Here is a 22,715-nt window from a genome sequence, read left to right on the forward strand (position 1 = left end):
ACTACCATCCTCTGGATCTTATGCACAGCACCTCAACCTATTGAGCTACCTGCCAGTGAGGGTTTCATCAGTTTTGATTATCTATCAATAATTTATCTCTTGAAAAAAAGATGGCAGTGACTGGATTTGATTGATCATTAAAACACTACACCATCACTGAGCCACATGAACATGTCTCTTAGTACTGTTGAGGCGTTTATATGTTTACTGTATATGTCAGTCTTCAGTTAGTATAGTTGAAAATTGTATTGAACTACAGGAAGATCAGGACTTGAACATGGAATATATTGGTTGACAGTGTGATCTTTAAAACACTGGACTATTATTCAGTCTGTACAGGTATAATACACCTAGTTAGTAGGCCCTACACCCCCTTTACAAAATATATAAATCTCCTGGATTCTGACAGTCCAATGTTGGCAACCCTGATTGAAAGACAGCTGGTACTTATTATGGATGACTATGTACTTACTATGGATGACTAGTGACTGTGTTACTTACTATGTAAGACTATGATACTTACTGTACTATGGACTATAGAACATCAGTTCAATATGGGACACGTCTGATGATTTTTCGAGGGCAACCCAAGTGAGAACAGCAACTAGTTAGAAGAGAAATCACACTTAAGTCTGTTTGAATTGAACTGTTTACTGTCTGTTTACAGTCTTAGTTGGAAGATCATTCCTATAAAAAGATGGATTCACTGCATGTCAATATAGTCACCACATATTAAAACTGCAAATCAATTATGCATTAGGGGAAATACCACTCAGCGTCAGTATTCAGCTGTTAGTCGTGTGACTGAGCCATCCTGAGTCATATGGGTGAGACTGTGAGACATTGCACATTATGAGTTTGTTTCACATATTATCCAACAGTTTCTCCCCTCAGAGTAAAAACTGGTTAATGTTACTACTAAACAAATCAAATCTAACTCAGTAAGGCCCAGGCATCTTTTGAAAGTGAAAATGAGTGGTTTAACCCTCCCAAGTAACAGACATTTCCCAGTGTCGTGTCGAGAGCACATGACAATACAGACAGTAGCATTAGGTCCAAACATCTCATTTAAAGGAGACATCAGCTTGGAGAGGCAACAGGTATGGTAGCAGGCAGATGAGGACAGGCTAAACACATTAACATGACACATGTAGGCAGGCAGACAGACAAGTAATACACAGAAATAAGTGATTAAACAAAGACAGAGAGCATATGGTACAGACAGACAGGTGTGGAAAGGCAGCAAGTGTTTCTGAATTGAAGGCCAGAGAGGAGTGAAGAGGTAGACTGGACACTGGACAGACAGACCATATTTGTGTGTAGGTGTTTTAGTGATCAGTGGGGTTTGGTTGAATTGTATACTACTATCCAGTAACTAGTGTACTTGTGTCTGTGTTAGGGGAGGGCGATATGGTGATAATTATCGTTGAGACGATACAATGTCTCCACGATATGCCTTTTCAGAGGTATCGTATATATCGTGATGCAATTGAGGGAGACTTGTAAAAGATCCTGTTTAATCGTTAATACAGAGATTCATTGCAGAATTCAATTTAAACCTGCATTTTGGTCAAAATCAGTAGTTCTCAAAATGTAAAATGTCAAGGTCTCCATTTAACTCTGACAGTATACAAATGAAATATAAATGTGTATACTGTCAGAGTTAAATACTTGTAAAGTTCAATTTAGACCTCCCAAAAGGAACCCAGAGAGTCTAGTTTTTGTCAAGTAACTTGAAAAATATCCATAGAAACCAACTTGAAAAAAGAATCGTGATAAAATCGTGTATCGTGATATTGTATTTTTCCATATCACCCACCCCTAGTCTGTGTGTGACACAAGTATGTGTGGATACATAAATACACAGACGAATGAGTGTACAAGGTGAGGTAGGCTGGCTGGTAACAGGTAATCAGGAAATGAAACCATTCTCCAAAAGCAGTATTGAGTATTAAGCAAACAGGCATTACAGTTTCAATTTAACTTTACATCAACTGTGTCTAATGTGCACAAAATCTTCTGATAGTTGTCCCACATGAAAATGTCTGACTATAGATAACGCTTCATCATTTTAAAGCCACATTCCATTGTACTTCCGCTGTCATTTGAAGTGTTACAATAACAGAACTGTGAGGAGTGTCTGGTAGCTCAGACAGCCTTTGGCTACTGAAAGTGTCCAAGCGGAAGTACAGGAAGTACCGCCCAAGGAAGTTGCGTTGACGCTGTGGAGTACATACAATGTTCCATGGAAGTCCCGCTGGACCAGGCTTTTCTCCTAATGAGCTGAGAAAAGGCTGGGAAGGCGGTTACACCAACCATATGCTCCATGTGAGGTCGTGAGGTCCCAAGTGGGAATAGAACTCACGTCACGTCACGTCACGTCACGTATGTCTCCCCTTTCGCTGCCCTTGATTTCCTGTCTCTCTACTCTCAACATTGAAGTAGCCAAAAAATCTGGGGTGGACTAATTGCGGCTTGGGCCTTTAAGGCCCACACATGTAAACATCAGGTCCCCTCCAAAAATCCAATGATTTTCCTCCAGGGACCCATTATTTTTTCACGTTATTGGTGACATACTGTAAGCTAGGATGGGTTATGAAAGGGCCATTACGATGATACAGTGTGCCTGATGAATGCCAGCTGATGGCCGAAACGTCGTCAAACTTTATGTTTTAAAACGTAATAAACACTGTGGAGCATCAGCTGTTGTGTGAACTTCTATTCTTTTTAATCCTATGTGGACCTGAGCCCAGCACCAGCACTTGGAAAGGATGTGCGCATCACCTTGTTCTTTTAACCAGATACAGTGTGCACACAAACACAGCCATAAAAGGTCCTCAATTCCATTCACATCATAAACATTGGAATAATGCAACTTATTTTATGGGGCTTTTTACATTGGAGAACATTGAATCAAATTCATAGAATAATCTTTATAAAAGAATCATTCATATCCACCAATAGTAATCTTAAAATGTAATTTAAAATCTACTATGGCATACATATATTACCTAGGTCAGTGCTCATTCTGGGAAATACATTTTATTTTGAAATATAAAGCCGGTCACAACTTTCCCTTTTAAATATTTGGACAGTAGGGGTCGATTCATACTCCACTTTTAGAGCCCAATTTATTTCGGTTCGGCTCTGTCTAAAGTATGATATGGCGTCATTCAGAGGATCAGGAGGGTAACGTCATAAATTCAGCTCCAAATCATGCCATAACATAGTTTAGACAGAGCCGAACCGAAATAAATTAGGCTCTAAAAGTGGAGTATGAATCGACCCTAAACCACAGTAAAAAGGTTCCACAAAAGCATCTTGGCAGAAAAAACCTTTGAACTTTAAAAACCTCTTGTGCAACATTTTGGTCCTCATAATACCTTGTGGACAGTTTTTCTTATATGATCCATAGCAGTGTTTCTCAACCACTGTGCCTGGGGACCTTTGGTGCGCCCCTTGAAACTGCTTGAAAGCCAGTATTGTATTTATCATTTTAAAAATGATTGAAACTAGTGAAAACAGCTGATCTACAAGCACACAACGCCTCGCACCGTGAGGCGTTGTGTGCTTGTAGATCTGCTGTTTTCACTACTGTTGTGTGACAGCCTTGTATGATGAAGCAGGGCGTTAAGCTGGTTGCACACTGCTGCGTTTTTCGGGCCGAATATCGGGGTGAATTTCGGAGCGCGTGAATAAAAAAATCAACCTCACGTTATGTCAGTCACGTTTGCACACTGCCGCCCGTTTCGCGCACCACTCGGTCCCTTGCTCTCTCTCTCTCTCTCTCTCCTTGCCCTGAAAAACGCATTTCGCAACGAAAAACGCAGCAGTGTGCAACCACCTTTACTTAGTGAAGAAACGTACACATATAAAGACAGTGACGATATTTACACCCCCGTAGTATGTTTGTGTGCCCATGGATTCTTGGGACAAAAAGTGTGCCCATGCAGAAAAAAGGTTGAGAAACACTGATCTATAGTATTAGTATGTATAACTTTAACACCTCTAAGTATTGTTATGAAGAAATTATACTGTGGAAATCAGTCTTTTCCCCCATTTTGCTCTCATTAGACAGACTTTTTCAAAAGAGGTCTCTCTGGCCCAAGTTGTTTTTGGGAGAGGCAGTTCTGGATGTTTGGACCGTAGAACTGTACTGTTTGTGAGCACACTGTCCACTCGTCATCATCGTAATATGATAGTCTATCATATTATAACCATTGTAATAACTAATTGAAAATTAGATCACAACCCGTCCCAGTATAATAAAAAACTCTTTACATTCACATGGTTTCAGCTCCCCCTCCGTTATCCCTTGTTTTTGCACTAGGGGGAGAAAAGGGCAGTTTAAAACTTTACATGTACCTTGAGACAAGTACATCCGTGCTCGTACGCACACACGCACGCACGCACGCACACACGCACACACACACACACACACACACACACACACACACACACACACACACACACACACACACACACACACACACACACACACACACACACGCACACACACACACACACAGTGCAGCTTTCAGCAGCAGACAATGAAAATCTTCACAGTATAAAAATAACTCACAAAGCCATTAAGAAGTCCACAAGTTACATATTAGGCCCATAGTGGTCCATGGTGGTTCATAGTCATTCATAGTGGACAGACAGATGAGTCTGAGCCAAGAGAGAGACTAAAAAGGTCAAACAAAATGTTAAGTGTTATTTCAGACCAAGAGCAAAGAGGAGGTGTAACATTTCACAACAAACATGATCCTGGACAGCGTTTCCATTCATTTCTGCAGGTCCTTCCTGGGAGAAAACTCTACAATCGCAGGCCTGGTCAAGTCAGTCCACACCAGATTCAGACTGATGGTTTACAGCCATGTTTCATGTGGATCCACATGTAGTGCCAGAGATGAAGACGCGCTCCAAATACAGTGTCTAGATATTCCAGAACACCCTGTCCAGTATGGAGGCGGTATCTTGAAATCCTGTACAGTCCACAGCATCTCCAGGGAGGAAAGGGAACCTTTCGTTTCGTGTGTCCGTTTCATGATCAACGTTGGCTTGGTTGTTCTGCCCTGCTGAGCACCATTGACTAACATATTTCACTCAACAGATAATTCCACCTGGCAAGACCGACACCCATTGTTCAGGTTTGACCTGAACCAGTGTTCAGCTTTCTAGCGTTGCGTCAGTGCTAATGACAACCCGCTGTCAACCTCCTTTGTCCTCTCAGGCACTGGTATCATCGTCCCCGGCAACCTGGCCGTCACTGGCTGTTGTGCCGTGGGTGATGAGAGGAGGTTGGGCTTCAGACACATCTCGCTGGCTGCCCCGCACTGATTGGCTATCCAGCCGATGGAGGCTGCTGTGAGTGGACAGCGGGTGGTCGAGGCAGGGCATGCTGCCATGGAAACTACGCTCCTCAGCAACATGTTGACCTGGAGCATCAAACCTGTGCCGACAAGAGAAGTAGAGGTGCAACATTTAATTGATTATTCTTTTTACTTATTTTGGGCATGTCAGTATAGGTGATAACTTTCAAAATATGTAATGAACATTTTAAAAGCCAATCTACAAGACCTTTTGTCTTTCCTTGTTTATCTTAAAGAGGTGGTGCCATATTTTTGTTCTTTTTCTGGTTTTCATGTGTCTATGAGGTTGACAGTACTTCATTAGACTCCCTGGTGTGCATGTTATGAGCGATTATGTATACCCTTTGTATTTCTTCCTGGAGGCTGACACCTATTGGGTCAAAAGTGCCGATCCAAAAACAGTGATTAAATGACATCATATAACCGCCATGAAAACCAACCAATCAAAACACCGCACAGACGCACCACACTGCCAAACCCCATCTTCTGAGTAGGGTCGTTCAGTGCGTGCACTCAGCACACCGGGTGCGCCGCGCACTGGATTTTCGAACGACAGCGCACCAAGTGCACCGAATAAACGAACGACCACATGGCACACCAGTGCGTTGAGTGCGCATTTCCGAATGGACCCTTAATGAACTGTTGAGTGTGGCCACATAAAAAACTAAATTGAACTCCTCCTCCTAGTATAATCATAATACCTGATAATCATGTTTTAGGGGGGAAATGCAGCTCAAGAAAGAAGAAAGATGAGAGGAGAGAAGAAGAAAGATAAGAGAAAGAGAGAAGATGCATAAAAAGAGGAAAGAAAAAAGATGAGGAGGAGAAAAGAATGTGACCCACAGACCCACAGAATCTATTTCCTGCCCTACCTGTTGTCACGGGAACGCTGCAGGCTGCCATGGTAACTGGCCTTGCTGTGGACGCTGCTGGGTTTGCTCCTGGTGGCGGGGGGGTCGTCCAGGATGGCCAGCTGGGTGGAGGAGGCGTGGGTGGAGGTGCCCTGGATGAGGAGGTGTAACAATTAATCAAACTGATCAGTGGTGGAAAGTAACTAAGTACATTTACTTAAGTACAATTTTGAGGCATTTGTACTTTACTTGAGTATTTCCAATTTCCAGTACTTTTACTTCTACTCCACTACATCTCAGTTCCAAATATTGTACTTTTACTCCACTACGTTTATTTGACAACTTTAGTTACTAGTTACTTTGCAGATATAAATCATAATAAAATATACATAAACCCCTTTAGCTCCATTTTATACCTAGGCTATTTGAAAATAGCCTATTTTGTACTTTTACTTTTGGTACTATAAGTACATTTTGATGCCAATACTTTCATACTTTTACTCAAGTACATTTTGAATCACAGACTTTTACTTGTAGTATTTCTATATTGCAGTAAAATCTTGAGTACTTTTTCCAACACTGAAACTGATCCATTTAATCAGTTAAAAAAAAACATTTATAATGGATTTGAATTTAAAAAAAGAATTGGGGTAGAAGATAATAATTAATCTACTACAGCTCAAACATGGGGTTAGGGAAATCAGCAATTTTCGCTATTTTTGTGTGACACCATTTTATTGTGTGTGTGTGTGTGTGTGTGTGTGTGTGTGTGTGTGTGTGTGTGTGTGTGTGTGTGTGTGTGTGTGTGTGTGTGTGTGTGTTACAGTACCTGTGTTGATGTTCCTCTGGACTTCCTGATGATGGGGGTCTGTGGGTCACGCAGCAGTGACTGGACAAAGTCGGGCTGATCCTGGATCTGCCGAGACTCATTCACCCCACTGCTGCAGAGAGGAGATGATGAGGAAGTGTGAGAGGAAAGGAGAGGATATCTAACATTTGACTTCATGTGAAGATTATATACGTATTGTAGATTTATAAACTAACTTAAATAACTATCTAATCTGAAAGAACAACTAAGATCTTGATGGTTCTCTAGGCGAATTTGAATTCCTTTTAAAACGCAAGTTATAACCATTTAAAGTAAACCTTGTCTATTTTATTGACCGGGTTCTCCTAGGGCAGTGGTTCTCAACCTTTTCAGGCCGTGACCCCAAAAATAATCATATTTTAACTGGGGACCCCCCCACCCTGACGAGCACTAAGAGTTGAGGCATTACATTTTGTGTAACACGGCTCTATTGTGAAAATAGCAGATCTACATGCTCACAACGCCTCGCAATGTAGATCGGCTATTTTCACAATTTCTGCCTCTAATATCTCACAATTTGGCCAATGTTTAATTTGTCATTTCAGAGGTGTTAAAAAGTCCTTAACCCTTTAAGTGCCTATCCCAAACTAGTTCGGGATATTCGGGATCAAAAACAATTTTTTATTTGCTATTTTACTTACCCCGAGCTGCTTGGAGCAACGTGGGTGGTCCCTGCTCGCCCAGCGCTCACCAACGAGAGACGCTAGATGCTCCGACGACTTATTCCATTGAAAATGGTTTAAAATAAAGTTTAGACCCCCCCAATGTTCACCCAATGTTCATTGTAGGCGGCGCGACGTATTCCAGGGTGCCTATCCCGAACTAGTCCGGGATATTTAATGAAATGAATAAAATGATAAGAGGCCTTCTGAAGCCTGGCCTGATTTTTCTAGCTACTAGCCGAAAGCTAGCAACCTCCCGGCCGGCCGTTATTTGCGAACGAAATCGCCAATCTCCGCCTAATCCAATGAAAGACCACATCTTTGAAGGCTTATATCTCTGGATTGTGTCTTTAGGGAAGCGGCGCGAGGTTTATTTACGGCGAAATCGCCCAAAAATGATCTTTTAGATGACAAAATGGGAATAGCCATTCTGTTAGCATTATCATCCGGGACCTTTCCATGACGTGCATGAACGTGAGCATGTGAGGTCCTGGAAGGTGAGGTCCTGGAAGCTAAAGCGCTCGCCTATGAGAGATACCCTGGCATTCTATGGCCCCTAGAGGGCGCTGGCACTAAATGAGTTAAATTGTCACTGAAATGCATATACCCTCTATGCACTTAAACTCTATGCTGTTTTTTTGTTTTGTTTTCTTTTTACTGTTGAGTGAGAAAACAATGTTGCACATTAAGCTAATGATCTGGGGACCCCCCAAAACAATTTGGGGACCCCCCTGGGGGTCCCGACCCACAGGTTGCGAACCACTGTCCTAGGGTACTATGCTTATTATGACATGCCCAGAATAGGGAGGCTAGGGTTCACGTGGTTAAACCTGACGCACACACAACATGGAATAAGGATATTGTGTCCTTACTCTTTGCGTCTGCGTCCGTGCAGGAAGCTGGCCCACTCAAAGCAGGTCTTCTTGCTGCCCACCCAGAACACGGAGGGAATGCCCACCACCAGCATCATCAGATATTTCAACAGGAACACAACCAGATGAGGTCGACTGGTCTGCTCAACCTGAGCAACACACAAATGTTATTATTGACACAACACCATCACAACATAATGGATCTAACTGGAACCTTGTAAACCCTGGTTGTAAAATCTGCCATATAAATAAAGTGGATTGGATTGGATTGGAACACGCCCTCCAGTAGACAAAGCCAGTTGGACTATTGCATTACACATCTTGTGTGTCTAAAGTGTCTTTATATTCCATCATGTTTCACTCATTCTGAACATTTTGATTTGTTTGGTTTGTTTATACAGCCAGTACAGACAGACCTATAAGTCATTACGACTTGAGGCAGATTCTACGAATGACTTCCAAATCAGTATTTCTCACACTTTAAAGATTTTCCCTCCAAAATATAGCAGATGTACAAGCTCGCTAGCCGGTATATCTGCTATTATACAAAAGGTAGTTCTGCCTATGGAGCTCGCCTTCGGCTCGTTCCTGCAGCAACGCAGGCGTGCTGATAATCATGATAACACACACCCTCTCGTAATGTTGCTTCATTTCTGAATGGCCAAAGCTATAAAATGACAGATGCTTTCCCGGTTTTAATGGGTTAAAATAATGTGAATGTCAGGGAGAGGACAATCAGGTGAGGTTGAACAAATATTATACAAATGATTGGACCATGGGATTAGAATCTAATAATATTACAGGTTATTAAACAATGTGTCTGGATCCGACCAATACAACAATGCTGTTTTGTAATGAAGTAATGGGTCTCACAGAGCAACATTCAAAATGTCGAATATAATTTATAATCTCACACAATACAATCTAGAAATATTAAAGCGTACACTATGAAACACCTTCTAAGCCTGGTCGTACTCCCTCGGACTTCCTACTGGGTCCCATCAGCCACACGTCTATTCCCGGACTTTTGATATAAATGATAATAATAAAAAAAAAAAACATCGGAAATTCTTCTCTGTGTCTTTTTGGAGCTATCTGAAACGGTTAATATGCTCTCACAGTCATTTTCTGGTGCTGGGTGTGATACTCGTAATATCCAGCAGGCCACGCCGTTGACTCACATTCTGGATGGATGGCTGGCCAGGAGTGGCCTGATACTCTCCCCAGTGTTGAAACTCGACAAGGACAACACACAAGATGGCTACTCTTTGTCTCTGTTCGTGGATCGCGGTTTCAATCACGTTCGGGCGCCGCTTCTCTATCGCTCCTTTCCCTGCTTCGCCGCACGTAAACGAATGGAATTGATCTCCCCTCCGCCTCGCCAAAGTAAGATCGCCGACCTCTGCAGGATGAATATGTACGCTGTATCGAGCACTCCATTACGTGTTGTTATCATGTGGGCTTTGTTTTTTTAAAACATGTTTGTAAATAAATGGCTTATTTCTTCGGCGCTACCTCTGTTCAGAGGGTTCTGCCGCGGCTTGCAACGTGTTAAGGTAATTACACACCAGGGTAGTTTCTTTGTGTGATTGATCCATCCACAAATATATTTGGATCTATCGTTTGTGTTGTGGGTACATCCACACAGAAGGTGAATATTACACAGTGGTAAAGCAATGCAATTTTTATTTGGAACAAAGTAAATGTTCACTGCAAATAATGGTTGCATGAATGAGGCATCAACTACAGCAGGGTTCCCCAATAGGCGGCCCGCGGGCCATTTGCGGCCCGCGGGGGGCTACTGTCTGGCCCACACCAACCCCAGTAATAATGGTGGTATAAGAGCAGCAACAAACAACACTAGTATATCGTCGTTGTCGGGTGGAAATCTCGTATCTCCAAATTTGTACGTTCTTTCGCAAATCGTACAAGGTCGTCGCACAAAAGTAGTGAAAACAGCAGATCTACAAGCACACAACGCCTCGCACCGCGAGGCGTTGTGTGCTTGTAGATCGGCTGTTTTCACTGGTTTAAATCATTTTTAAAATGATAAATTCAAAACGAACGGTTTTGGACATACAAGATTTTCACCCGACGACGACGAAAACTGTCGCTGGAGTAGCGGGAACGCCACCGTCGCCCCCTGCAATGTTGTGGCCCTCGGCTTGGTACCCTAGACATAATTCGGCCCTTGGGGAAAACTAATTGGGGAACCCTGAACTACAGCATATGAATAGTGAAATAATGGCCTGTGATTTTCATTTAATTTAGCCAGTAAAAAAATATAATTATTAAGACCTTATACACAGGTACACACATTGGTGCACATGCATAGCCTGATTTCAGCTGACGCTTGACAGTCCACTCTGAGAGTGGGCGTGTCTATGGGCTGAAACCAGCAGGCACAAATAGACCTCTTGGGGAATGATCAAATGCTACAGTGATGTAAAGAATCCTAAAGTACAATGACATATAAAGAGTCTGTTCAGATGCACGCACACAAACACACACACAAGCACGTAACATAAGAACGAGCACCTGTCACCCCCAGATTCCCTAGTCCCTAGTTAGTCACTCATCATAACATGACACCCCCCCCCCCCCCCACACACACACACACACACACACGCACCTATTACTGCACTTGTAGACACTTCATTAGCCTCCATTCAACCCATAAGGTAACCCTGACCTTTTCCTAAGCCGTGACCCTCACCAACTCCTTTACAACTATAAGAATCTAATTTTGTCATGTGATCTTTTAGATGTGATAGATCAAGAGTTTTCACCACCTCCTCATACATAGAGCCAGTGTGCTGTGTGTGTGCTCAGCTCCGCTCACACCTGCACATTACCATGCTTATTAATTTAGTGATTGACTTCACAAAGCACCCTGCACCCCCACTGAGTCTTCACAGCCACTACAAAGAGCTCAAACAGCACAGACAGCAGAGCATGAAGCAGCACGCTAGACAGAGAACAGAGAGAGTAGCGTAGGGTAGAGGAGGGAATGGAGCCAGAACATAGAGACAGGATAGATTTGAGAGTTCTGCAGTAGTCAGTATAAAACAAAGATTAAAGGAGAGAAAGACAGAACAAGAAAAAAAAGACAGAGAGAGAGAGGGAAAGCCTCATCTGTGAGCTTCCCCCTCTGTGTAGCTGTACTGCCGAGATTATACAGAAGTGCGTTCTCGACCAGCGGCAGATCTAGAACTATATAATGATAATAAATGTTATTGGAATCTGTCTTTTAATCAACATTACATACATCTGTAGGATCCCAGGACTACCTTTAAAGTGTTAATACGATCCGTCAAAAGGAAAAACCTTTTTTCTTTTTTTTTAACAAATGGTGGAGATAATTCTGGTAAACAAGTGGGTGTTGCACCCAGTGTTGTGATATTTACCTACAGGGGGTGTGGTGTTTACCTTGTATGGACAGGGGGTGTGGTCGTATGGACAGTGGGTGTGGTGTTTACCTTATATGGACAGGGGATGTGGTATCGTTTGCAGTTCTCTTCGATCCAGGTGGTCTCCCAGTGGCTGCGGAAGCTGTGCTCGTACAGGTAGCAGCCAATCACAGTCAGCAGTGGCACCAGGTAGAGCACAGAGAACACTCCGATACGGATCATGAACTTGACCAGTTTGCTCTGGTTCTCCTTCTCCAGAGGGATCTCCATGCGAACACGGTTCAGAGCCACGATCCCCACCAACAACAGGGACACGCCCACCTGAGGAGGAGGAGGAGTTTTGTTTACTTTTTGGGTTGGGCAATGAGCATGTGTGCTTTCTTATCCAATTAAACAAGGCGTACTAGAGGTGTGCATAATTGAGCCTTGTGGCTCTTGTTTTTCAGCCAAAGAGGGTTTTGCTGTTTTCAGCACCCTGTGGTACTGGTAGACACATTTGTGAATTGACAATACACAGTAACTACAGTTCAATAGTTCAATATAGTCCCTGGAGAAGAAATTGGTTTACGTACAAAATTTAACTCTAAACGTAAATGTCTTCTTCATGGCAACAGAAATATCAGCCACAGAAGCAGACAATTTTAAGGCATGTTTATCACACAGAGTTTTAATAAAGAAAGTCTGGTAATTATTCCAAAATACAGGGCAGTATATTTTGGAAAATGGTCAGCGGTAATGTAAAGTACCTTATGAGTTGTAGTCTATGGGCTAAACATGCAATACCACTGGTATGGGTCGTTGAAGCGCTATTGTTAAAGTATTATTAATTGTTAAATTGTTAAAGGTGTTACAGTGTTGCTGTTTAAGAGACTCACAGCCACGTTGAGGCAGAGCGGAGCCAGGACGAACCATCTCAGGGCGTCCATGTCATACAATCCCACGAAACACACTCCACTGATGCCGTCTCCTTCGGTCTTATTGAGGGCCAGCAGGGTGACTGTCAGGGCCCCCGGGAGGCCCCAGGCACAGGCATGGAACAGCAGGGCCTTCTTCTCAATGGCCTCGCTGCCCCATTTGGGCACAGCGGCCAGGAACCAGGTGATGGTGAGGATGACCCACCACACGCTGCCAGCCATGGTGAAGAAATACAGCACCATGAAGAACAGGGTGCAGAACTGAAGGAGAAACACACAGAAGGAAAACGTATCATCACATTAAAGTCACTTTTAGGAGTTTATACAAATGTTTTAACCCATTTAGGCCTAAAATTATTGAATGCTTTAACCAGTGAAAAATAGCAGATATACAAGCTCACAGCGCGGCACCGAGTGCCGCGCTGCGAGCTTGTAGATCTGCTATTTTTGAAAAAGTCGTGAAAATGTGTGCAAATCTTTGGATATATGTATTTTCAAAGCGAACGTTTGTAACTAAAATTTTGCTTCTGGGGTGGTCCCTGGAACTAAATATTTTGAGATGGGGTCCCTGGCCAAATAAATATATTTTGGGGGTCCTTGACATGAAAAGGTTTGAGAACCACTGACATAGTAGTCTCTCAAGAACAGACTAACTGAGCTCCAGTTAAGTGAAAAGGACCTTTTCTTTGACGATGGCTGGCCAGATTGCTGTCATAGAAACATAGGGTTTTTTCCAAAAACCTTAAGAAGGATTCAAAAGACACTTATAGAATCAGGTCAAAATTCTCATTTTCACGATTTTTCAAAAATAGCAGATCTACAAGCTCGCAGTGCGGCACTCGGTGCCGCGCTGTGAGCTTGTATATCTGCTATTTTTCAATAGTTAAAGCATAAAATAATGATACACAAAATGTGTACCTGTTCTGAATGGGTTAAACAAGGAGGAGTGGGATCTCGGAAGGAGAGAGACATTGGGGAGTAATAATAATCTAAACAAATTGTCACTGGCCGGTACAAACATTGTACTGTATGTCCAAACCCCTATGATTTAGTCACAAGCTCTTGTTACTACTTTCTCATTGGTTCAGTATTCATAAAACCCAGATACACTTAACAACTTTCATTTTCACTAAATATCCGAAATGGCAAAAACAGCAGACAAGCTGACAATGACAAAGTAGTGCATCCATTTATGGGAAAGCATAAAAAGCTGAAAGGCGGAGAAACATCGGCAGCGATGAAAATATAACTTCATCATATATTTACACAGATTATTCCCTTGAACGCCATCCTGTCTGGACAGGAAGTGACCTCACCTTGTTGTGAGAACCCTGCGTTACGGTAGAAGATCTGAAGTGGGCGGGGCTTGCTGCGTTACACGCCACCCTGTCCTCCAATAGGAAGCCCAGGAAGAAGACCAGCGACACCATGACGTAGCACACGGCGTAGAAGATGATTGGCCGTTCAGGGTAGCGAAACCTGAAGGGGATAAAAACACCACTTTGTGATTTTCTTTCAGAATCATTTTGAACACAAAATCACAGGTTTAAATGTTTTTTCATAGTACTCCATGAGAAGAGAGAAGATAGTGGTAGAGTGAGAGCAAATGAAGATACAGATAGTGTGTGTGTGATAGCAGGTATGTACATTTTTAGAACATTAGCATAATATGCAGGTGCGTACATGATCAGTTGATTTAATAAATTACACACAGTTTGTCATTGATTATACATCTGTACATTGTTAAAGATTTTCAACCTTTATATCAAGGGCCATTATCTATTCAGCATTTGAGCCACAGACCACCATTTGATGAGATTTAGCCTCTCGGACCCAAAACTTGGAATATTTTGTCATCGTTCGATAAGATTTCGTCCACGATTCCATTACCATAGGAGAGATAAAACAGGCACGTTTATTCAAAATAAAAAAATCTACATTCTCTAATTGTGTAGACTTCTTGTAAATTATTAAGTAATTCAGATGTTTAACAATAATTTAACTCTTGAGAGTGTAAAATGGAACAAATTTACACTCTCATGAATTAAAGATCTATAAGGGTCCATTTGGTTACCAACTCTCCATCATTTAGCTGGGGACCACCTGGAACCCCCTCAAGGACCACTGGCGGTTCCCGGACCACTGGTCAAAATGTGTACGTTCTTTCGCAAGGTAAAGCTCTGCTTCATCAAACAAGGCCGTCGCACAAAAGTACAGCAGATCTACAAGCACACAACGCCTCGCGGAGCGAGGCGTTGCGTGCTTGTAGATCGGCTGTTTTCACTAGTTTAAATCATTTTTAAAATGATAAATGCAAAACAAACGGTTTTGGACATTTTCACCCGACAACGACGATATCCGAACTGTCACTGGAGTAGCCCTCGGCTTGGTACCCTAGACATAATTTGGCCCTTGGGGAAAACCAACTGGGGAACCCTGGTCTATAGAGACCCCAGCAGAGGGATGGAACTCGACGGTCCTAACCTGGTGACGTCGATGAGGAAGGTGAGGAAGGTGAAGAGCGTCGCCGACAGACAGACGATGGCCACCACGCCGATGATGTAGCGGGCCAGCGTGAGCTCCTGCCGACTGAAGAACATGGAGGGGCAGGGGGCCGAGCAGTCCTTCTTGCCCAGGAAGGTGTAGCCCAGCTCGGGGTCCACCTTCAGCTCCCGGGGGCACCAGAAGCCGTAGTCCCTCTGGACGGTCAGCGACGACTGGTCCGTGGGGTCCGAGGCGGACAGCATGTCCTCTGCACGGGGATAGGCCTCGTCGCAGTCTGGGAACCTGAGAGACGACAGTAGGGGTGGGCGATAAGGTGATAATTATTGTTGAGACGATACAATGTCTCCACGATATGCCTTTTCAGAGGTATCGTAAATATCGTGATACAATTGAGGGAGCCTTGTAAAAAATCCTGTTTAATCGTTAATACAGAGATTCATTGCAGAATTCAATTTAAACTTGCATTTTGGTCAAAATCATCAGTTCTCAAACTTTAAAATGTCAAGGGCTCCACTTAACTCTGACAGTATACAAATGAAACCAAATGGACCCGTAAGGGTCCATTTGGTTTCATTTGTATACTGTCAGAGTTACATACTTGTAAAGTTCAATTTAGACCTCCCAAAAGGAACCCAGAGAGTCTAGTTTTTGTCAAGCAACTTGAAAAATAACCATAAAAACAACGTAAATAACCATAAAAACCAACGTGAAAAAGAATTGTGATAAAATCGTGTATCGTGATACAGCTTGGGAAAATATCGTGATATTGTATTTTTCCATATCGCCCACCCCTAGACGACAGCTCAGATGAGCTTGTGTTCATCAACTGGCATTGTCCTGTAATAATATACAAAGTAAGCCTTGCCGAGCCATGAGGCCCATAGGGCAGGAGCCTATCTCCTGTTTCTGTAGCATGAGGCAGCTTGCGGCAGCTTGCATGATGCTAGTATGACGCAGGGACTTACCCCCAATCCAATCCTTGATGCTGAGTGCCAAGCGGGAGGCACTGGGTCCCATTTTTCAGTCTTTGGTCTTTGGTATGACCCGGCCGGGAATCGGACCCCAACCTCCCAGTCTCAGGGCAGACACTCTAACCATAAGGCCACTGAGCTGGTTCACAAAGTAAGACACCAGTACTGTAAAGTAACTAACTACTCAAGTACTGTAGTTAAGTACAATTTTCTACTCCACTACAATGGCAAATATTGTACTTTTATTCCACTACAATTATTTGAAAACTTCAGTTACTAGTTACTTTGTAGATTTAGATTATTATAACAAAATATTCCGGGAACCACTTCAGCCCTATATACTGTACATTTCAGCTATTTGAAAATAGCCGATGCGAAGCATTGTGAGCTTGTAGGAAATGGAACGAAAACTTTCAGAAATTGTGAAAATAGTTGTGAGTTTGGAGATCGGCTATTTTCACATTTTTTTCCTTGACACCCTTGTATAACAAAGTAGGATATTAAGTGACAAAAATACATAAAAAGTTGAAAAATAGAGATACAAGTTTTCTGCCCGACAGCAAGGATATTACATCTGATGTTAGATGACAGAGCACATTAAGGCCTCAGAAGGGTATAAACACAGTGAGAGTGTGAGAGATGAGAACATATAGGAGGGAGGGAGGGAGACAGCAAGAGAGGAGGAAGAAGTGGTGGTGGAAAAATACTGTTACAAGTACAAGACCTGTATTCAACATTTTACTATGAGTAAAAGTACACAAGTATAGGCATCAAGATACACTATAATCTAAATCTAGAAAGTCACTATAATGTTTTCAAATAAATGTAATGGTGTAAAAAGTACAATATTTGCCTCTGAGACATAGTTAGGTAGCAGTACAAAGTACCAGTAAGACTCCCTAATCGGGAGATAAGCGACCGTAGGTCGCTTATCTCCACAAATAGGGCAAAAATGTGTTTTTCCAAAATCTTCCTGATCCATGTTGATGACATGAGTGTAGACATGCTGTGTAGTGATTTTCGTGATTTTAGGGCAAAATCTGTAGGAGCAGTGTCCCAAAATGTGTTTTTAAAAATCGGCCTGAAGGTGGCGCTATATGGGACAGATTCATGGTGATGGGATGAGTGTAGACATACTGTGTAGCGATTTGCGTGATTTTAGGGCAAAAACTGTAGGAGCAGTGTCCAAAAATGTGTTTTAAAAATCGGCCTCATGGTGGCGCTAGAAGAGGGCCATGTGAGAAATGAGGGGTGGGGTGTCCGCATTGCCTTGGCGGACGAATAGGTACCGGCCCCGGCTCTCCCGGACCCTCCTAGCCCGAGTTACGGCATTTTATGTGAGCTGCAGTGGAGGGGGTCCTCCACTGGGGGCGCCACCACTTTTGCATCCGTTCTGGAGCACCAGGAGTCGGTGGTCCCCGGGAATTCCCCGTGAGCAGCCCCGTTGGGGTGGTCATTTGGTCATTTTTGCACATTTGGTCATTTTTTACATCTGGGGGTCCCCCAGGGACCTGGGGGTCCTTGGAGGTTGTAGTTTGGCAGCCAAGGAGCGTGTGTGCAAAATTTGGCATGGATCGGGGCAACGGTTGCGGAGATATGAGCAGGGCAATAGTGTGACGTGTGAGGTGTGACAGACAGACGGACAGACTGACTCACTCACAGTTTGTGGAGGTTTTGATAGTAAGTGCGACCTACGGTCGCAATTAAAAAAAAGGAAATACTCATCAGAAGTACATCATTGTGCTCAAGTGCAGTTCTTGGGTAAATGCACTTAGTTACTTTACACCACTGGAAGGAATGAGGAAAGAGGAGAAGGGGGTGAATTTAAGAGAAGGGTTTTGTGAAGAGCGAGAGGCGGAGGAGAAGATGTTGTGGATCTGGCATGGGTCCAACACAAGCAGTGCTGGCTAGAAACAGATCCCTTTGAACAGACACACTCAAACATGTGATTACAGTGGCTCAGAATTATTCAACACATTTGAGCCGTTTGAAGTACACAACGTCAACAGTCTGAAAAGTAGTTGCATGGTGAGATTAGATATTAAGGATTAGGAATATGCTTTGAATGTTGAAGCAATTTCTTTAAACTAGAGGTCGGGCAGCCCTCACACCTACGTCGCACCGCCAATCCAACCGATATGTTTTAGTCATAGGGCCCTATTTTTGTCCGTGTCTTACCCCTTATCCCTAAACCTCTTTGCCTTTTTTACCATTTTGAAAAACATTTTAAAATAGTTTAACTAGCCAATCTACATCGACACATTGTGAGCTTGACGTCCATCTGTGTCCCTTTTGTGCCCATTATGGAGATCTCTGTATGTGTCAGTCTTTGTCCCTTTTATTGCAACCCTTTTATTGTGACCGTCAGGTCGCAAGTTACTATGAAAACCTCCACCGGCTGTCTGTCAGTCCCTCCGCCAGTCTGTCCGTCACGTCGCGTCATAATTTTGGCCCTACTCTTATCTCCGACACCGTTGCCCCTATCCATGCCAAACTTTGCACACACACACTCCTTGGCTGGCAAACCACAACCTCCGCTCCTGATTTCTCACATTCCCCTCTTCTAGCGCCACCATGAGGTTGCTTTTTGCAGGAAACATTATTGTGTATACATGCGAGCTGACGGTCGCTTATCTCCCGATTAGGGAGTCCTACTGCAGTCCATATATATATGGAGAACCCTGAAGTCATCAGTATCAGTATATTATGCCCAAATATCGGTCGGTGGGGGGCACTGTGATCCTTTGAATCATGTGGTCCTGCCTATATATAGGTGTTCTGCCCACTATTGGTGTGAATTATTGCCACCTAGTGGTGGTTTTGAAGATCGTTTTTGTTTGCACCATGTGGTGTATTTTGACCCTTTGAGCTTGCTGTAGTTTCCCAGTATGTGTTCAGTGTGTACAAGACAGCAGAGCAGAGAGTTATGCCAGAAGCTACTCTTTTGACAAGCCTTGGAAAATATATGACTGTAAGCACATTCTGTTGGTTTTCTTGAAGTTATGCCTTCCTTTAGTCTATTTTGTGATGTTTATCCAATACTATTGAAACTACATGAAGCTAAATTTGATGTTAATGTTTGAAGCTGGCTGAAACTAAATTAAGCTAATCACTGCTTGCTAGCCTACAGCTACTTGTCATTTAGGTCCAGTACAGTGTGACAGCAGTTTGATTATTGTCTTTTCATGTCTATTGCATATGTTCTATTTGTTTTTCACAATATTAATACAGAATGCATATTTTTTCTGTATTTTCTGTATTGCAGTTTTACAACTTTTCCAGTGGCATTAAACAGCCTTAACTACAAACCGTTTGTGCTCATTGGGAAGACTGTTCGCTATCTGCCAAACTAGCCTGTCAGTTTACCTAGGGAGGGCAGAATAGTAAAAAGTCATACTTCACAACGGACTGTCCAGTAAAGAGAGGATCAACAGCACTGGCTCTACAGCAACCCTACAAGCAAGTTTTAACATGGATGCTTCTAAACCAATAGATGAAACTTTGGCAGTCAGGTCTCAATGCTCTGGTTCTACAAAGTCAAGCCGGACCTCTACATCCAGCAGTCGTGCTGCCAAAGCACGGGCCAAAGCAGAGGCCGCACGGGTCCAATTTACTTATGCCCAAAAGGAGGCAAATCTGTTAAAACAGCAAGCAGAAATAGAATATGAACAAGAAAAAAACAAAGCTGATCAAGTTAAGAAGAAAGCTGAGCTACAAGCAGACTTACAAGTGCTCCAGTCAGAAAAAGCAGCTGCTGCAGCACTGGCTGAAGCTCAGGTTTTGGAGGCATACGACCAAGAGGAAAATGAAGAACTTCAACATTATCAGCTAGAGACTAACATGATGTCACTCAGCCCTATGCAGCGCACCATAGAGTATGTGCAGAAACATGCAGAGATGAACCATGGTCAACTCCCACTCCCCCACACAGCCAAATCAGAGCCTGTCTCTCCATCAAGGTGCCAGCGAGATATGGACGATGATGAAGAAAGAAGTTGCTCTGCAGAGTCTGGTGAATGCAGTAAGGTAGAGTACAAAGACTTACCTGTTCAATCCCGTACACAGACTCAGGCTACAGGAAATATATCAACACAACACACTCGTGCTGTAAGCCCCAAGCAAGAGTACAGGAGTTTGAGAGAAGGGTCACGTGACACCAGATACACAAGTAGAGAGGAATTTCGTCCTCTCCAGCCTCATTACTCCACAACCTCTCCTACTTATAATCCTCCTGGCACATCTGGCACATCTGATTTAGCCAAGTACTTAATGAGACGAGAAATGGTCAGCTCTGGTCTACTGAAATATGATGACCACCCAGAAAATTATTGGGCCTGGAAGACTTCCTTTCTCAGCTCAACCAGAGACTTGAACCTGACACCTCAAGAAGAGCTGGACTTACTCGCCAAGTGGCTGGGACCTGAGTCAGCTGAACAAGCCAAGAGATTAAGAGCAGCCTACATCCATAACGCAACAGCAGGCCTCAACATGGTGTGGCAAAGACTGGAAGATTGCTTTGGGGCCCCTGAGGTTATAGAGCATGCATTTCTGAAAAGAATTGAAGACTTCCCGCAGCTCTCGGCCAAAGACAACCAAAAACTACGAGAACTTGGAGACCTTTTATTAGAGCTGGAGGCAGCAAAAACGAATGGATACCTAACCGGCCTATCACATCTTGACACAGCACATGGGGTCAATCCCATCTTATCAAAGCTCCCAGTCTATCTTCAGGAGAGATGGGTAACCGCAGGGTCGAGGTTCAAGAAAGAGCATCGAGTCTCATTTCCGCCATTTTCCTTCTTTGTGAAGTTCGTATACGATGAAGCCCAAACTCGCAACGATCCAAGTTTCGCCTGTGTCACCAGTGGAGGTGGACACAGAACGCCAGTATCTGTAAGGAAGACTGATGTCTCTTCAGAATCTGAATCTGAAACCAGTCAAAGCTCCTCATCAGAGAAGTTAGAGGACATAGACAAGCAGTGTCCCTTACACAGTAAGCCCCATCCTCTGGGGAAATGCCGCGGTTTCCGGAGCAAGTCTTTAGAAGAGAGAAAGGCTTATCTCAAGGACATGCGTATCTGTTACCGATGCTGTGCTTCCACTCGCCATATTGCCAAGGATTGTGACACGGAAGTACAGTGTAAGGAGTGTAACAGCGATAGACATCCCTCTGCACTACATCCAGGGCCACCCCCATGGGAAGCTGAGAGGGTTGACACCAACAGCGATTACGGCGGGGAGCAGCAAAGGGATGACAACCCAGCAGTAACATCAAAGTGCACTGAAGTGTGTGGGGATGCAACTAACACCAGATCATGTTCAAAAATATGTCTGGTCCGAGTCTACCCTGCTGGCCATAAAGAGAAGGCTACCAAGATCTATGCTGTTCTTGACGAACAAAGCAATCGCTCTCTAGCGAAATCAGACTTCTTTAACCTCTTCGGCAGCAAGGCAGGTGCAGAACCATATACCCTGAAGACATGTTCAGGAGTCACAGAGACAACAGGGCGACGAGCCAGCAACTTTATCATAGAGTCAATAGATGGCAAAATGCAACTTCCCCTTCCAACGCTCATCGAATGCAATGTGATGCCCGATGACAGGTCGGAGATCCCTTCTCCTGACATAGCTCGCTACTACCACCATCTGAAGCCAGTGGTGGGCAAAATCCCAGAAGTTGACCCAGATGCTCCCATCATGCTTCTCCTCGGCAGAGACATCCTGCGTGTGCATAAAGTTCGGGAGTGGTATAACGGACCCCACGACGCACCCTATGCACAGCGCCTTGACCTCGGATGGGTCATCATTGGCGATTTGTGCTTAGGACGGGCCCATAAACCAACCAATATTAGTGTTTATAGAACCAATGTTCAGAATGAAGACCTCCAAGTCCAAGAGAAGTTTGACATCTCAAAACCTTACCATGGTCATCAGACCCCTAAGGATGACTTTGCCAGCAGAGTATTTCAAAGAACACAGCACGATGTTAAGCCAGCCTCAGCTGTTGAAGATGAAGTCTACATGGACATGTCAAGTAGCTGTGTAGACCCCTTACCCTTTCCTCCACAGGCTGTAGACAAACTCATTCAGCGAGTCAAGTCGGCTAACAGAATCAAAGCTACAGGGAGTGACAGCTGCAAGGTCAAAGAACACAAGCAGGACGTTTACAGAGAAGAGTTTGGAAATCCCCGCAAAGGTGAACAAGTGTCTGTGACTAAACTCCCTAGAGAGTTGGATCCCAAGGACCTCCATGACAAACAATGGAAACCAAAGAGACTATGTAATTA

The 22,715-nt window shown here is 43.5% G+C and overlaps 1 protein-coding gene across 2 annotated transcripts in view; it reads right to left on the bottom strand.

The window, feature by feature from the left end:
- Positions 1–3,623: 3,623 nt before the first annotated feature.
- Positions 3,624–22,715, bottom strand: part of LOC308288996 (frizzled-3-like) — a 55,024-nt gene continuing 35,932 nt past the window's right edge. The window contains exons 4-11 of one of the 2 annotated variants that reach the window (XM_080730491.1): positions 15,437–15,739; positions 14,269–14,431; positions 12,914–13,213; positions 12,108–12,359; positions 8,629–8,777; positions 7,056–7,164; positions 6,248–6,378; positions 3,624–5,455 (exon numbers count right to left, since the gene is read on the bottom strand). In XM_080730491.1, coding sequence (XP_080586617.1) covers positions 5,233–5,455; positions 6,248–6,378; positions 7,056–7,164; positions 8,629–8,777; positions 12,108–12,359; positions 12,914–13,213; positions 14,269–14,431; positions 15,437–15,739 — 1,630 coding nt within the window. In that variant the 3' untranslated portion in view covers positions 3,624–5,232. Of the gene's footprint in view, positions 5,456–6,247; positions 6,379–7,055; positions 7,168–8,628; positions 8,778–12,107; positions 12,360–12,913; positions 13,214–14,268; positions 14,432–15,436; positions 15,740–22,715 lie in introns of both variants that reach the window. The other variant, XM_080730490.1, reaches the window with a different exon arrangement.

The sequence above is a fragment of the Nannobrachium achirus genome (genome assembly GCF_963921795.1).
Source record: "Nannobrachium achirus genome assembly, chromosome: 7".
In the NCBI taxonomy this organism is placed as follows: Eukaryota; Metazoa; Chordata; class Actinopteri; order Myctophiformes; family Myctophidae; genus Nannobrachium; species Nannobrachium achirus.